Source organism: Lipophrys pholis, assembly GCF_963383615.2.
Source record: "Lipophrys pholis genome assembly, chromosome: 12".
NCBI lineage: Eukaryota > Metazoa > Chordata > Actinopteri > Blenniiformes > Blenniidae > Lipophrys > Lipophrys pholis.
This window is the reverse complement of record NC_137641.1, coordinates 8,738,368-8,754,520: the sequence shown is the minus strand read 5'-3', so window position 1 is coordinate 8,754,520 and position 16,153 is coordinate 8,738,368. Positions and strand designations below refer to the sequence as shown.

The window sequence follows — 16,153 nt, the reverse complement described above, 5'->3', positions numbered from 1 at the left end:
TAAAAAAGACATTTTAAAAAAACTTGACTTAATTTTGTTTGAGCCCCACCCCACAGTTACAGCATTGAATAACAACAACAACAACAATAATAATAATAACCACAAGAAGAAGAAGAAGAAGAAGAAGAAGAAGAAGAAGAAGAAGAAGAAGAAGAAGAAGAAGGTATAAATTCACAATAAAGTTAAACCACGCTCCGTCGGCGTCAGCTGCGTGAGACACGGTAGTTTCCGGTTTTCTCCCGTGTACTTGAACGCATCACGTTTCGTTTTGTGGAATGACGTGTCAAGTAAGTGCCGGAAGCTTCCTGTGTGTCCAAAATGGCTTATCAGACACTACAACAGGAGTACCTACAGATCCCTGTTGTCACCAGAGCGTACACCACGGCCTGCGTCCTCACCACAGCTGCAGTGGTAAGACTCCAGAACGTGTCCGTGCTGTCGGAGGTTCCCCCGGGTCGCTGCGGCCGGGGTGAGCTCGCTCCTTGGCGGCTAGCTGTGGTTTAGCTCCGGGGTCTGTGAGGGGGGGGGGGAGACGTGTGTGAGCCGGTGGTCCAGGATGAGCAGAGGGGGCTGACAGCGTCGTTAAGGTACCTGTGGCCGGACCTCCAGCTCCTCTTAAAGCCGAGGAACAGCCAAATGAGACGTTCATTGCTCAGAAGGCTCACACACTGACGTAAAATCCAGGCAAAACACACAATAATAGAGCGAATAACTCTGTCGTCAGGCATCATGACAAAGCTTCATCTTTATTTACAGTTTATGTAAACATGCTGCTGTATGGAGACTTAAATACATCTAAATATCGAGAGCCTCTTTAAAGGCACAGTATGTTTACTATGTACTATTACGTTTGTCCACTAGGTGACAGGAGTGAGTGGGTTTAGCGATACATTGTGTCCTCGTCTGTGACAAACTTATTTTAGCTCATGGCCACGCAATGCCATTTCATGGAAGTGCATCGTTTTTGGCCAATCATCCACTCAGCTCGGCATTTTAGGAGCCTGAAAGCTGTTGTTTTTTTTGAGAATGGGTTCCAGACTGGAGAAATTTGAAAAGGCCGACTTGGCATTGACGTGTGGATGGGCAAGATGCAGATATGCTAAAAAAGATGATGTCATCGCCCAACCTCTGGACCCAACCCTCTGTACGTAACAACAACAATGGCAGACTACACAGTCCAGCTGCAGAAGTTACTGACGCAAAAAACATGCACTGGAGTTCTCTGAGCAAGATCTCACCCCCCCCCCCCCCCCCCCCCAGCTCTCCAGGACAGACTTGTAAAAGAGATTATTAATCTCAATGTGGTTCTCCTGGCTAAATAAAGCGGAGCGAGGCCATAGACCTATAAAACTAGAGTTATGTACAGTGGTTTATGTGTAGAAGTCTACTTCTAAATTTCTATGTGGTCAGTCTTCTTCTGCTTTTTTATTGTGTTTGGTGAGTCACAGCTCCCCTAAAGGCCTGGCAGGTGTACTACATGCCCTGAAGCCTCGTGTTGAGCCGTGTTCATAGTGAGGTGTGGACGGGAGTTTTTTGGGAGCAGGCCAGGGAGAACAAAGATTGTTTTTTCGTCGTGTGGATGTACCCTCAGTTTACAACAACTAAAGAGAAAGAGAAGAATTTTGATTCAATAAGTGAGTTTTACAATAATTTCTAGCTAAACAAAGCTTCTGCCAATAGTGCTTTTAGCTTCAGACATCTTAGTCGCTCCAAAAATAGACTATTGAGTATATTTGCAATAGCAATGTGAGTATCGGATCGGGAAAGTATCGGTATCGGCCGACACTCAATTCTGAAAAATCGGATCGGTATCGGGGGGCAAAAAAGTGTGATCGGGACATCCCTAGTTACGGCGCCACCTATAAGCCTGGCATATGTACGACCTCATTTTCAGTAGTTTTCATGTTGCTGTGTGGATAGGAAACTTTAAGAATCACCGGGAGAAAAAAAAAGATCCTTTTGGCTCGTAATCAGGAAATCCATTCCACATTTTGCAGCCAGCGAGCAGAGCAGCGGCAGGGAAACACTTGTGGAGTCATTTCAGCAACAGTAAAGCACAGACAAGGCTGATGAATCGGAAATCTCCGCAGGTTGGGTCAGAAATTTCTGATCCATAAATTACATCCCTAACCCTAACCCTAACCCGAACCCATTACATTGGGATCGGATCGGTCCCATCCCTAGTTAGAGGCACAGGGGAAGATGTTTTAAATGCGCTTTTAGTAGTCCATTTTTGGAAATTTGTTGTTTTTTCACCACGGCAGATGTCACTTCGGCACCATTGGATTATTACGTGACCTAGTTGGAAATGTGGTCTGGTTGTCAAAACATGATCGCCGTTCCCTAACCCCTTCAGGAAGTCTCCTAACACCTTTCCTTAACCCTGTGACGTTATCCACGGGGATAAGAAACAGTGGTTAGGAAAGTAGATAGGAGGGACTATTCGGAAACACCCAATATATCGCGGTTGCTTGTTGCTAAAGGGGTGGGATTTCCACTTCCAGTCTGGACCAATCAGTGAGCAGGGTTTCTACTTTGTCATGCTTTTCTTTGTCGGTGCCTTGTGGGGGTGGCCTCTGTGTCTAAACAAAAGTTGGGGCACAAACTAACATGGTTAAAAGCTACAGCTCCGAGGCAATACTATATACGGCTGTTGGACGCCGTCCACACTATCTGCCTCTTGAGTTGTCGACATTTTTTATGTCATCACTGTTTACATCGCTACGGGGGGCTCATGGCCCAGAGACCCCTTCCTGCTTGACACTCAACAGGTTCCCCGCTACTTTGAGGACCCCAGACTGATCTGTCAAAACATTCAAGCACGTCTCAGCGCGGCTGCAAGCTGCTAAACAAACACAGCTCAACACAAGTGTGTGCGTGGTGGTTTCTGGAAGTGGATCATGTGGTTCTCCTTTCAGTTTTGTTCCTGCCTTTTAACACCATCTTCGTTTTGTTTTTGTCTCCCCTTCTGCAGCAACTAGAGATTATCACACCATTTCAGCTCTACTTCAACCCTGATTTGATTCTAAGGAATTACCAGGTGAGTGAATACCAAGAAATACATGCAACACCGTGAGTGTCGTGAGTATGAGGGGTTCAGCCGGAGGGAAACAAAACCTCGGGCTTCTTGTATCGACACTGCAATGGCTAAAAATCCCTATTCCCTGTTTTTCCTACAAAATTATCATCTTATATAAATTTAACAATAATGTGGTAAGTAGTTGTGTTAAATAATTTAAATCATGGGAGTTAAGTCACGCCTTGTTGAATATTATGTCAAAACACAAACATTGAATTCTTTTGTGTTTTGATATCTTCACACTGCACTTGATTAGCCTATCCATCCATCCATCCATCCATCCATCCATCCATCCATCCATCCATCCTTCCATCCATCCATCCATCCTTCCATCCATCCATCCATTCGTAAATATGCCAGTAAAATATAAGTTGAGTTCATGAGCTGAAGTTTCTACTCATGCCAGTATTCAAGATAAATATCCTAAAGTAAAAAATAATTTATAAAAATTATCTTTCTATTTTGTGAACCATTTTCTCTGAATCAATGATTTTATTTTTGTATATTTACAGTAGAACCTCTGACAAGCGGACCCATTTGGAGTGGACACCCTGTACTGGGCGGACACGTCACTGTGTACGGACACAAATTTAACTGTTAACACACCTTAATGAGCGACCACCTGCCTGACGCGGGCAACAGACATAGTTTCCTGGTAAATTTCAAGCTGAGCGACACTAAAACGGCCCAAATACTTGGGCTGGACCCCATTATTGGAATATTCAGACGTCGTGGTGTCAGGAGATTAGTTTTGAGGTCTGAATAATCGCTGCTTCCCCGCAGCATGATGCTGCTCTGTGAAGCTCCTCTCCGTCAGCACCTCCATGCTCCCCACTGTCTGCAGACTGCGTGCGGGCCGCGGGTGCTACATGATTATGTCCATACTCCACTCTGGGCTCACTTCCGTGCGCGTTCCGTAACATAACGATCCCAAAACTATCTCCACTTCTGCTCCCCGTCGTTCTCCACCTTTCCTAAAGTAGTTTATGTTTCACTTCAGAAGTTCTGAGCCTCTGGCTCTTTATTTGCTTTTGAATTATGATTGTTCAGACGGGGAGACGGAGGATCTCCTCACACAAGCGCCCAGTAGGTTCTGGCACACAAATCGCACGGTCACAAAATTTGGGCTGCGCGGTCGACCACAGAGTGTCGGAGCGGACCCCAGTGCACAGGGTGGATGACGATTTTGATGTCACACGTACTCTGCGCACAGAGTAGTTTCACTTTCCCCTTAACAGCAGAGAACATAAGGCCCGGGGGCCAAAACAGACCCGCAAGAGGCTCCAATCTGGTCCCACCAACCCACCAAGCAAGGAGGTTATATAGGATTTCTACACGGTTTTTTTTCCTGACATTTCATTGTATTTTGCACCAGAATGCTTAATTAAAATTGACTTTATGTTAAGATTGTTATCATTTTCAGTACTATCTTGCAAAAATATAGACAATTTCATTACATACACTTTGCGCCACAACAAAGAAAAACTTGTAATTTTAAAGGTTATTATAGCAATATTTTACCAGTCTGGTCCACTGAAGATGGAACTGGACTGTATGTGGTCCCTGAATTGTAACTGTAAATTAAATCTTATATAAAAAATATTTTGTACACATGTTAAAAACATGTGTACATATATTGTATACATCTTTGTATTGGTTCAGTTATTTGCTTTTAAATAACCAGAACACATTAGGTGCTTGGTTCGTTCAATATCAACTGGTCCTACAATTTGTCCTCGTGACCCGTCCCTCCGAAGAGAGGACACCCGTCTTCAGGGGACACTTGCCTTTGGATTTTAGGGCGTACCTACATCAGAGGTTTTACTGTATGTTCTTTTACAACAGATCTTTGTTATTAACTGAAAAAAGGACACTTCAAGATGATTATTTGTATCTGCACAAATCTGTGTTTATAACGTAAATTATATTTTGGAGCCTATTTACACACACACACACACACACACACACACACACACACACACACACACACACACACACACACACACACACACACACACACACACACACACACACACACACACACACACACACACACACACACACACACAATTCATTTCCTAAGATAATGTTATGTTGAACGCCAACAGTGTATTAAGTGTTTTGTTTCAACCAAATGCTTTGTCCCTGTATTTCCAGTGTATTTTGAACATGTTACTATATTTGACCATTCAACTTTGAATCATATCTAAAAGAAAATATAAATAAGATTATTTACTTTTGATAATATCTCTGACAAGTGAAAGGTCTTGCCTCGATACTAGGTGTGCCATCTTGAAGATGTTAAACTTGTTTTGCTCCAAAGGTTAAAACAACCCAAACAACAAGGGATGCATAATTTACATCCTGTGACAAAACAATGAGGTGGAAGTCAGAACATTTTTTGAGTTTTTTTTCCTTCGAGTGGCGTCATTTAGAGCCTTATCTGGACAATAAAGTGTAGTTGTTGCTTTTCTTACCCTTGGATGAGTGTAGGTATTGGCAGGTCATGCATCCAAGGGTAATAAAATGACCTAAAATTGGAATCAAGGTGTTTTTGCAATAAACTTAAGAAATGTCTTTAATTTTGATGCAAAGATGATGATTTTTTTTTTTTTATGATATTTTAGTCATAAAAAGATTGATTTCATTATTGATACACTCATTTATCACTTTTTCTAACATTTAATGGAACTTTTTGTCGTAATTGGTGGGCTTGCTGGGCGTATACTACTGAAACTTGTGACACTATCACCGGGGATGAACTTCTGCCTACAGTTGACCAGGAACAGGTCCCATTTGTAGCTGAAGGCTGCCATTGGGTCTGTTCCCATTCGGGAGGCTCTGGGCCTCTTGTCATCAAAGCGCAGTAGACGGCGAATATCTTCAAATCTTCCAATTGACATAGTGGCCTTGTACACTGGATTATTTAGAGGACTCCCAAAGAGCTCACAGATTGGTACATCCCAGTTCTTCTCACTTCTGACCAGTAAGAGCCCTTATGGCTCATTCTATTGCACTCACTCACTCACTCACTCACTCACTCACTCACTCACTCACTCACTCACTCACTCACTCACTCACTCACAATAATCGATAATTGTATAAAAGAGTAAGAGTCATTACACAACAAATGCAATAATATCTTAAAGTACGAACATGACTTTGTTTTTAATATTACTTTGTTCAGTATTTAGACACGCTTAATGACTTTTAAGATCTAGTTGAATAGTTTACCTGAAAGAGGAAACGTGTGAATGAAGCTGTTGAATGTTTCTCTTCTCTGTTTTCAGGTATGGCGACTCATAACCAACTTTCTGTTTTTTGGTCCTGTCGGTTTCAACTTCCTGTTCAATATGATTTTTCTGTATCCCTCTCATGTGAGAACAGTTTGCATAACACACACACACACACACACACACACACACACACACACACACACACACACACACACACACACACACACACACACACACACACACACACACACACACTGTTTGTGTAGACTCCTTGACCGCCTTGTTGCAGGTACAGATACTGTCGAATGCTGGAGGAGGGCTCGTTCAGGGGCCGCACGGCTGACTTTGTCTTCATGTTCCTGTTTGGAGGGCTGCTCATGACCGTATCCTTTCTGTCCGGCTGCCCATTAGGACACGGCACTGAAAGTCGTAGTCCTCAGGGACTCGATGACACTGAAGTGGAGCACAGCTGCAAGAAAAACCTGTTATTCATGTTCACGATATGACTTGTAGTTCATAACCACACACTTATGTTTATGATCAATTATGAATGAAGAGTGCATGGAGGCATCCGTTATCACATTTCAATGATAGATTTGTTCGTATTGCAGCCATAGTAGTTAAAAGTTTTTACTTTGTCTTGTCATGGCATTTCTCACACATTTTTCCCGCTCCAAAAACGCTTTAAAATCTTTTTTTTTAATCAAAAAAACTGAATCGGATTTGCTGATGTAGAATTAAATATTTGAATTAGTTAGTTAGTTTTAGTCTGTCTGACACCCGTGTGATGACAATCCTTGGCAAAAACTGTGGAGTCACCGGTTTCAGGATGTTCATTCAGTTGTTTGATCACAGATATGCAACCAAACTAAAGTCATTTAAAATGGCAACTATCTTGCTTTTAGAAACACTTAAAGAAGTCAAGAAAGAGAATGCTGTTGTCTATAACAATTGCTTTTTTCGATCAAGCAGAAGTTAAAAATTATGGAATCCCTTGTCGAAAAAGAAAGAAGTTTGCCAAACAAACACCTGCATCAGATCAAATCTGCTCATTAGTCTTTAGTTAAAGAAGACATGAAGGAAAGAAAACTTAAAGCGACGTGTCTCGAAAACAGAAAGTGCTCTGCAACACAAATAAGGAACAAATGAACTGAAACTGGGGTCAACGTCTGTGACTGAGCTGTAACCGGCTAAAGGAAATAGGATTTACATACAGAAACACTAAACAAAAGCCATCATTAACGCCTAAACAGAAAAAAACCAAGGTTTCAGCGGGTGATGACTGGATGAAAGCCGTATTCAGTGATGCCAATCAGATATCTTTTTTTGTTCAAAGTATTTTTACTGGTTTTTCCAGTTCTAAAAGATACAATTTAACATACATTTCGATACAACCCCACCCCAAAGACAACCCCACCCCATTGCAACCCCACCAGTTAACATGACAGCATAGATCAATAATTAAAAAAAAAAGAAAGGAGGTGAGGGGTTACTTCTACACATTTAAGATGTCTGATGTCTTTTCAACATGATCTAGAACTGGTTGCCAGATTGTATAGAAGTTGAGGACGCAGCCACTAGTGGTACAACAGGTTTTTTCTAACGTCAGATGATGCAGGAGGTCCCTGATCCATTGGTTGAAGGTTGGAGGAGATTTATCTTTCCATTTAAGCAATATGAGTCTTCTAGCCAGTAACATAGTTTTGTTTTTGCTTTGTCGAGTGGGGCAGAGATCCTGCAGTACAACACCAACTATTGCTATTATGGCAAGAGGTGCCATGAGTACTCCTCGCAGGTCAGAGAAGAATTTGAATATAGATTCTCTAAACTCTGTTCATTTTGGGCAGAGCCTGAACATATGTGATAAAGTGGCTGTTGCTGCTCCACAGCGGTCACAGTTGGGGTCAATATTTGATGTTATCTTTGCCAGTCTCGCTTTAGACCAGTTTAACCTATGTACAATATTGAATTGTATTACCTTATGTCTTAAGCAAATTGAAGATGAGTGTATCCTATCTAATGTGGAGTCCCATATATCCTCAGTAAGTTCTATGCCAAGCTCTTCTTCTCGTTGATTTTCTTTAAACGTGTCAAAGGTTCTAAGTTGTGAGAATTGAGTGACAAGCAGACTTTTCTGATAAGTCCTTTATGGTCGGAGCTAAGCTGTAGAAGAGAATCAAGGAGAGAGCTTGGCGGTATAGATGGAACTGATTCTAAGGAAACAAAGGCGCGAAGCTGCAGATATTTGAAAAAGTGTGAGTTAGGGATTTCATATTTTAATCTCAGCTGTTCACAGGATGCAAAATTATCATCAATATAGAAGTCTTTTAAGGGAACTAATCCCTTCCTGGTCCAGATATCAAAGGATCTGTCTATAATGGAAGGTTTGAACATAGTGTTTCTGGATATAGGGGCATTAATTAACATGTTATTCAGTGAAAATGGTCGTCTGAACTGTGCCCATATCTTCAAGGAGTGCTTAACAACTGGATTCATAGAATATCTGGATATAGGTTCTGGTATTGGGAGCTTGGAACAGAGTAAAGTGTGCAAAGAGGCAGGTCCACATGACAGCTTTTCTAACCATAACCATTTTGGGCCATTATCTTGTGATGCGCGTATGTTAGCGACCAGTAGTAATACTGAGAATTGGGTCGGGAAAATCCTCCATGTTCACGGTGCCGCTGTAAGTTATTCTTTCGTATTCGTGGATTTTTTTGATTCCAGATGAATGAAGGTAACAGTTTACCAATAAACAAAAAGAAGGATTTTGTCAAAAAGACAGGAATACACTGGAACAGATAGAAAAATTTAAGTTGCACAATCATTTTGAGTGTTAATTCTACCTCCCAATGATAATGGTAGTAAGTTCCAGCGTTCAAGATCATTTCTCATAGATTCGACAATTGGGGGGAAGTTGGCTTTGTAAAGATGTTTAAAATTATGCGTAATCCAAATACCTAAATATTTAAATTTATCTTTACTTATTTTATAGGGCAGTGAACTAAGCACAATCCGTTCGGCAGCAGGATTTATAGGCACAAGCTCACTTTTTTGTATTTGTTTTATGAACAGATGTTTTTCCAAATGTATCTAACAGGGCAAGTATCAATGGTAAGCTACTTAATGGCTCAGATATATACAAAAGCACATCATCCGCATAAAGGGATACAAAGCAAATAGGAATGGCGATAAATGGCAGCCTTGTCTGGTCCCACGGCGTAGTTGTAAGAAGGAGGATAAGATATTGTTTTATATGGACACCGTATGATATGATTTGTCCCCTAAGATACACTTTCATCGATTCCCAAATGACAGAAGAAGACATTCCTGGGGTTTGATTACGCGTCAGGTATTCAGTTACCTCATTCGAGATAAATTTGACAAATCCAGTATCAGAAAGAAGTAATGTATTGAAGCGCCATTGGCGATAACTGGCGTGTGTATTTTGTATGCATAAAGTCATGGTCTGATATAACTATGGCCTGATAGTCACATTCCCTGACAAACTGAAGTAATTCACTGTCTAGAGAAAAACATATAATCTATGCGTGAATATGTTTTATGTACTGGTGAGTGAAAAGAGTAGCTTCTGCCTGTAGGGTTTCGGAAACGCCAAGTGTGGGTCACGCTATACGAATTAAGAAAAAGTTGAATGGCCTGTGCTGCTTTAGATGAGGTTGTAGTTCTCGGTGAGCTGCGATCCAGAGTGGGTGACAACACACAGTTCATATCTCCTCCTAATATGAGGTGGTATGTCTACATTGGGCAGACGTGAAGAAAAACTAGTAAAAAAAAATGTATCGTCATCCCAGATTTGCCAGTGTGACAAGGGTGTTATTTAATTTGCCTACCACTATTATATAGCGACCAGCAGCAGAATCTGCCCCAACATTGGACATGACAATTGGGACATTTTTAGTGATGAGAATGTAGAGAGCATACTTTCTAAGAGACAGTAGTACATGATGGTCCTGGTTAGTTGCGCATTGTATAAAGAGAGACCCCTCCACTTATACACTGATAGACAAAACAGATAATATAAGAAGAGAGAAAAAAACATAAAGTGAAATTTGGTGCAATGGTTTCCCGTCCATTGTCCATTGCCTTGGGATTTCTTTGTGATTCTCTGTCCCTGAGTACAATTATGTAACATGGATGACTAATGACTCAGAAGGTTAATATGGCAAATTATTGGCTGTGACCATCAGCAACAAGTGGTGATCGTTCTCATCTCCCTTAGATAGTTCAAGTAGTGTTCCAATTTCCATATATGCAATATATGACCTTATACTGATCAAGTTAAAGTCATGAAGATAAATAGAACAATAAAAGATGATATAAAAATAAAGAGAGGGGAGGAACAGTTCACAAAATGTATAAAGAAAATGTCAGGTCTTTAATCCAGAATTAATCCAGAGTGTAAAAGAATATCTACATTTAAAAAAATAAAAAGATAAAAAAAATTAAAAAATGTCTTTCTACATTATTTAAAATAAAACGTTGGCGACCTATGATTTAAACGATTATTGTTTCAGCTACGATTCTCAGCAAGAACAGCTGGTTCTGGTTATCCCCTCTGGACAGTCCATATCCTGTTGTTTTGACCCCCACATGTTCACATGATGTTCCTGTACTCACCACTATGGAGAGAGACGCATAAAGCAAAAGAGGCAGAGTTCAGACGATGTTTGCTTTCACATAAGTCCACGAAGCAGTCTTCTGACCTCGTTGAAGGCTGGTCTTGCTCGGGCAACGCTTGGTGGACAGCCGGGGAGCACGAGGATGGTGTCTCCGTTGTACCGCAGGGGACCGGCTCCTCTGGCTGGAGGACCTCTACACTGTCCTGATGATAGTGCAGCTTTGCGATTATTGTTCGGGGCGCTCCACCTGATCTCTTTGGCTGGAGAGTGCGATGTCATCTGTCAATCAGCACATCTTTATCCATTTTCAGGGCCTCCTTGATTAACTTCGAGACAGAGGATGCGGCTATTTGACCGCCTCATTCGGCCCTCCGTGTCCAAACACTGTTCCTGTGGGTTGTCCACATTTCTCTTGAGTTTTTGCATGGCATCCTGCAGTGATGCCCCCTCGTCTGACCGTGTTCCACATTTGAACTTTTTCCATGTCGGCCCGCGGCGCGGCGGTGTGGTTCGCGATACCTGTCTCGAGTGCTTGTAGCTCCAGCGTAATCATACCAAACTCAGCGGTGAGCGATGTAGCCGTACTTACGCAGGTTAGGCTTACTCGCCATGGACAAGGAGAAAGTGGGAGTTAAAAAAAACCCAACAACCTTAGAATCCGTCCAAAACTTAAGGTGGTGCCTTAAATAATTTCTTGTAGCTTGCTGTTGATGTAGGGCGCAAAAAAAGAAGTTAGAATCACATTTTCTGCAGAGCTCTCCCCAACTCACGACCTCCTCCATGAGCTGCTCCACGGCCAATCAGATTTCTGAAGAAAACGTGAACATATCCAGCTGAGGCTGCGTGTCAGGTACTGCAGGGAAGGCCGTCATGACGTCTTCAGTGAATGTTTACCTTGAGTTTTTGGACACTTTTTTTCTATTCAGTTGAAATCATGTTTGGCGATGATGACATCATTTTTCACAAAGATATTGCATCTTTCCATAGAGCAAAAACGGTGAAAACTTCCCTTGAAGAATGACCCTTAAGGTCAATATCATGGCCTCCAAATAGTCCAGATCTCCATTCAATTGGAAATCTAGAGATGGTCCATGAAGAGGCTCCAGAGCCAGATTCTAGCTTAGAGGCTTAGAGTTACAGAGAGACTACAGGTGGCCGTAGAATCAGAGGTGCAACAACGTACTAGTGGTGTGTTTGTTTTTGTTTGTTTGTTTGTTTTTTCATGATCCCATATTTTTTCCTTCTGCTTGATCTAAAAAGAAATTGTTACTGACTGCAACACTTACTTCCTTTTTAGTGTTTCTAAAATCCAGAAAGTTGCTTTTTTTTTTTTTTTTTTTTTTTTTTTTTTTTTTTATGACTTTAGTTTAGTGGCATGTCTGATCATATTTAGTTTTTCTGGATTTGACCTTGTTGTATCTAGATTGCCTGGATTTATTTAGTCAAAAGTAAGTGCCTCAACCCGTTTTTTTTTCTTTTTTCTTTCTTTCAAGATATCTCAAGCTTTCAACATCTGGCAGATCTTTGAAATCTGAAAAACGTAATGTTTTTTGTCTGATTGGTGTCGTACTTGGCAGTATTCCTCTGATTTCTGAATTTTTTTTCAAAATTTCTACCTGTTATATGAGAAAATCAATTTAGGCAAATCCAACTTTAAAAGCTGTAAAGATTCAGTTTGTTGGTAAAGATTCTCCTCGCCCTCTGCACGGGTAAGAACGTGTTCCAGCCCTCATGCTGTGTGTCATGTCATGTGTCTGCTGTTCTTTAACACGTTTTCAGATATTTGGCACGTTTGTGAGTCTAGTATTTCTGGGCCAAGCCTTCACCATCATGCTGGTGTACGTGTGGAGTCGACGGAACCCCAACGTCCGCATGAATTTCTTCGGCCTGCTTAACTTCCAGGCGCCGTTCCTGCCCTGGGTGCTGATGGGATTCTCGCTACTGCTGGGAAACTCCATCATCGTGGATCTTTTAGGTGTGTGTGCGTGTGTGCGTGTGTGCGTGCGTGCGTGCGTGCGTGCGTGCGTGTGCGTGCGTGTGCGTGTGTGCGCGCGCGCGCGTGCGCCCCTCCCTCCCCGCTGAGCTCCGCTTATGTTGGTTTATAGTGTGACTGAAGCTGCTGCTCTTCTCCTCTCTGCTCCAGGTATCGCTGTCGGCCACGTGTACTTCTTCCTAGAGGATGTTTTCCCCAACCAGCCGGGCGGAGGAAGGTGGCTCAAAACCCCCTCCATCATGTGAGTCAAACACTGTCCTATGATTTAGTACAGACTCAGTACAAATGACTGATTGATTGAGATATTTATTTCGAATATGTAAACACGAGTATCAAGTAAACAAGTATGGATATTAAATATCCATATATATATATATATATATATATACATACATACATAAAAAACAATTTCATAAAGCAAAAGAATTAGTCTACACCTCTGGACTAAAGCTACACATTTGAAAAGGACTGAGAAGAAGTCAACCAACACTTATTTAATGCCACCCCTTTTCCATAAATAATTATTTAATTTGATAATTTCCAGCTTCCTAATTGTTTATATAATATTCAATTTGTGTTTATACATGTAAGATACATTAAAGGTATATACAAATATGATACTACCTGTTTAGATTTATCTATATAAATATATACGCACATATATATGCACCTACATTTACACACGCATAAATAAGTAAAATGATTAACCAGATAAAACTCCTGTAATCACCTGACATGAGTCTGTGGGAATGACTTGAGTTTTATTTGGAGTCTTGTAATAGATGTCTGCTGCTTATGAACGGTTTTATTGGCGTGAGATTATAACCAGACGTTAACAACACCTGCAATGTGTGTGTGTGTCCACAGAAAGATGCTGTTTGACACTCCTGAAGAAGACGCCAACTACAACCCGCTGCCAGAAGAGCGTCCTGGGGGCTTTGCCTGGGGGGAGGGGCAGCGTCTCGGGGGTTAATGGAGGCCTCTGGGTTCTCCCTGACCGTCGGGTCACCTCAAGGACCTTCCCTCAGACAGATGGCGGGATGAACATGGTCTTTGCTTTTGACGTGTTTGTTGAGTTGTGGATGAAGAATGCCAAACGAGGAGACGTGATTGGGAGACAAATCGCCGGTTGTCTGTGTGTGTGGGCTTTAATCATCCTCAGAAACTCTTCTTAACACCAGATTGTCGCTCTAAAAGACTATTTGACAAGTTGGAACTTGGAAGGAAACAAAGCCTTCAAGATATTTTCATCTCTGGAAAAATACACGAAAGAAGAAAAATTGACCGAAAGGTCTTATCAAAATGAATCATTTGAATGGCAAGTGTTTGATTTTATTTAGATTTTTTTTTTTTTTTTTTTCATTTTACTTTTTTAAAGAATAAATGTGTGTGGCAAAAATGACTCCAGCAGTTTTAGTTCCAAATTCTGTGTCCAGCTTCAGTTAGTCAGTGCTCACCGGTCATTTCATGCAAGCGGCCTTAATTTACATGAAATACACAATTCCTTCTGAAACGGGGGGAGAGTCACGTCTCTTATCTGTATGTCACGCAATTTTTTGATTAAACGGGTCGACTGGTTTGTCTTAATATGCTGCGGCTGAGCTCTCGCGTTAAAATCAGTCCTTATAAACAATTAGAATATTGAAATATTTCGATTCTTCTGTATTTCTCAGTTCAAGTTTCAGTTCATTCTGTGCTGAACTTCACAAAGAATTGATTGGTTTTTTTGGTTTATTTTGGAAGAGGGAAATATCAAGAGGCTGCAATGTTCCAGTGGTCTGAGATATGGGGAGGAGAAACGGGTTACTTGAGTCACTTTGCGTCTGTGACGTTTCCATACGAAACTACCCCGACCATTTAGAGCAGGGCTTTCAAAAGCAGCAAAACATTAGGGGCCGAAACTGGCCGGCAAGAGGTTCCAATCTGGTCCGCCAAACTAACAATTTAATCATAAAATATTCAAAGACAACATTGACTTTTTTCAACACGTGTTTTACGATAAGTGGACACAACACAGAGATATCGGTGACGCTACCATGATGAAAGCTACTCCAGCAACCTCAGGTTGAAGCGGCTTTCTGAAATCTACAGCGAACACGGAGCCCCGGAGTGGTTATGGAGAAAAGAATTCAAACAACGCGTAGGAACGATATAATAAGTCGTTCCCCGAAGTTAATAATACGAGGGAACGGGATTATTTAATCTGCCTTCGCGGAGCCGCGGCTCTCGAGAGTGCTGCAGAGCTCCTGCTCTGTCAGTCAGCTACGTCAGATATAATTTAGAAGCAGTTTTTTTTATTGTCGTTTTTTTTCACGCTTTTCATCGTCACATCATTGTAACTAACTTCACTTTCATGTCTTGTATCGCGTTCTGACCGCAGCCTGAGGTCAATGCGGCTGCATTGTGCTCCGCGACAAGAGGCCCCGCTCTTATTTTCTACCCTCAGATCTTAATAAAGCCATATTTGGTTCATCAGCAACTAATAAACAAAGTACACACTACTGTAAATGAAAGCTTGGATTTTTTTAGCCATAAAATGAGCCTTTTAATGGCTTCATGTGAAAGAGAACTTTAATCAGTGTGTTTACGTAGGTTGACATGGAAACGGCTGTAGAGCAGCGTTCTATTGTTCGACACCTCCATTCCTCCATGTTGAAGCGTTTGATTCAGACACATCCAGAAATAAAGTGAAAGGAGCAGAAATTCACAATGTAATGCTGAAATGTTGAAAAATAAGCTCATTCACGGGTCATTATTTTAATTTTTCTCTATGGCCACTCCGGGGCTCTGGACTAAAGCAAGACGGACGTGAAAAAACAACAAAAGCGTGACGAGGAGATTCAATGTTTTCTGGCTCTTTGGTCTGCATCCGAGGTTCAGGCCAAGACTAGATGGAGCGACCCGGACCAAACCAGTGTTACAGTCCGTCTCCTGGATCCTACCGCCGCTACGTTGGTGAAATCAGTGACGTACCACATTTTTGAGTGACACAATGACGCAGCTCTCACTGACTCCGTTGACAATGGAAAAACAACTGGTTCTTTGGCGGTGCTCATTTAAGAACTGTTCCAGGCACCAGCCCTCAACTAGCACCTGGTTCTTTTAGGTGGAAAAGCCAATGACAGACAATGAAGACACTTCAGTTCATGTGAACAAAGGGTGTGTTTCATTTAAGACTTGATACTCTTCAGATTCATTTGCC

General features: G+C 41.6%; 1 protein-coding gene across 1 annotated transcript; it reads left to right on the top strand.

Annotated features, from left to right (window-relative positions):
- The first annotated feature begins 260 nt into the window (after positions 1-260).
- Positions 261-15,456, top strand: derl2 (derlin 2). The gene is made up of 7 exons (XM_080476259.1): positions 261-411; positions 2,975-3,040; positions 6,370-6,443; positions 6,605-6,698; positions 12,738-12,933; positions 13,102-13,192; positions 13,819-15,456. The coding sequence occupies exons 1-7, from the start codon at positions 319-321 to the stop codon at positions 13,922-13,924; spliced, it is 720 nt and encodes a 239-aa protein (XP_080332385.1). The 5' UTR covers positions 261-318; the 3' UTR covers positions 13,925-15,456.
- The last annotated feature ends 697 nt before the right edge of the window (positions 15,457-16,153 follow it).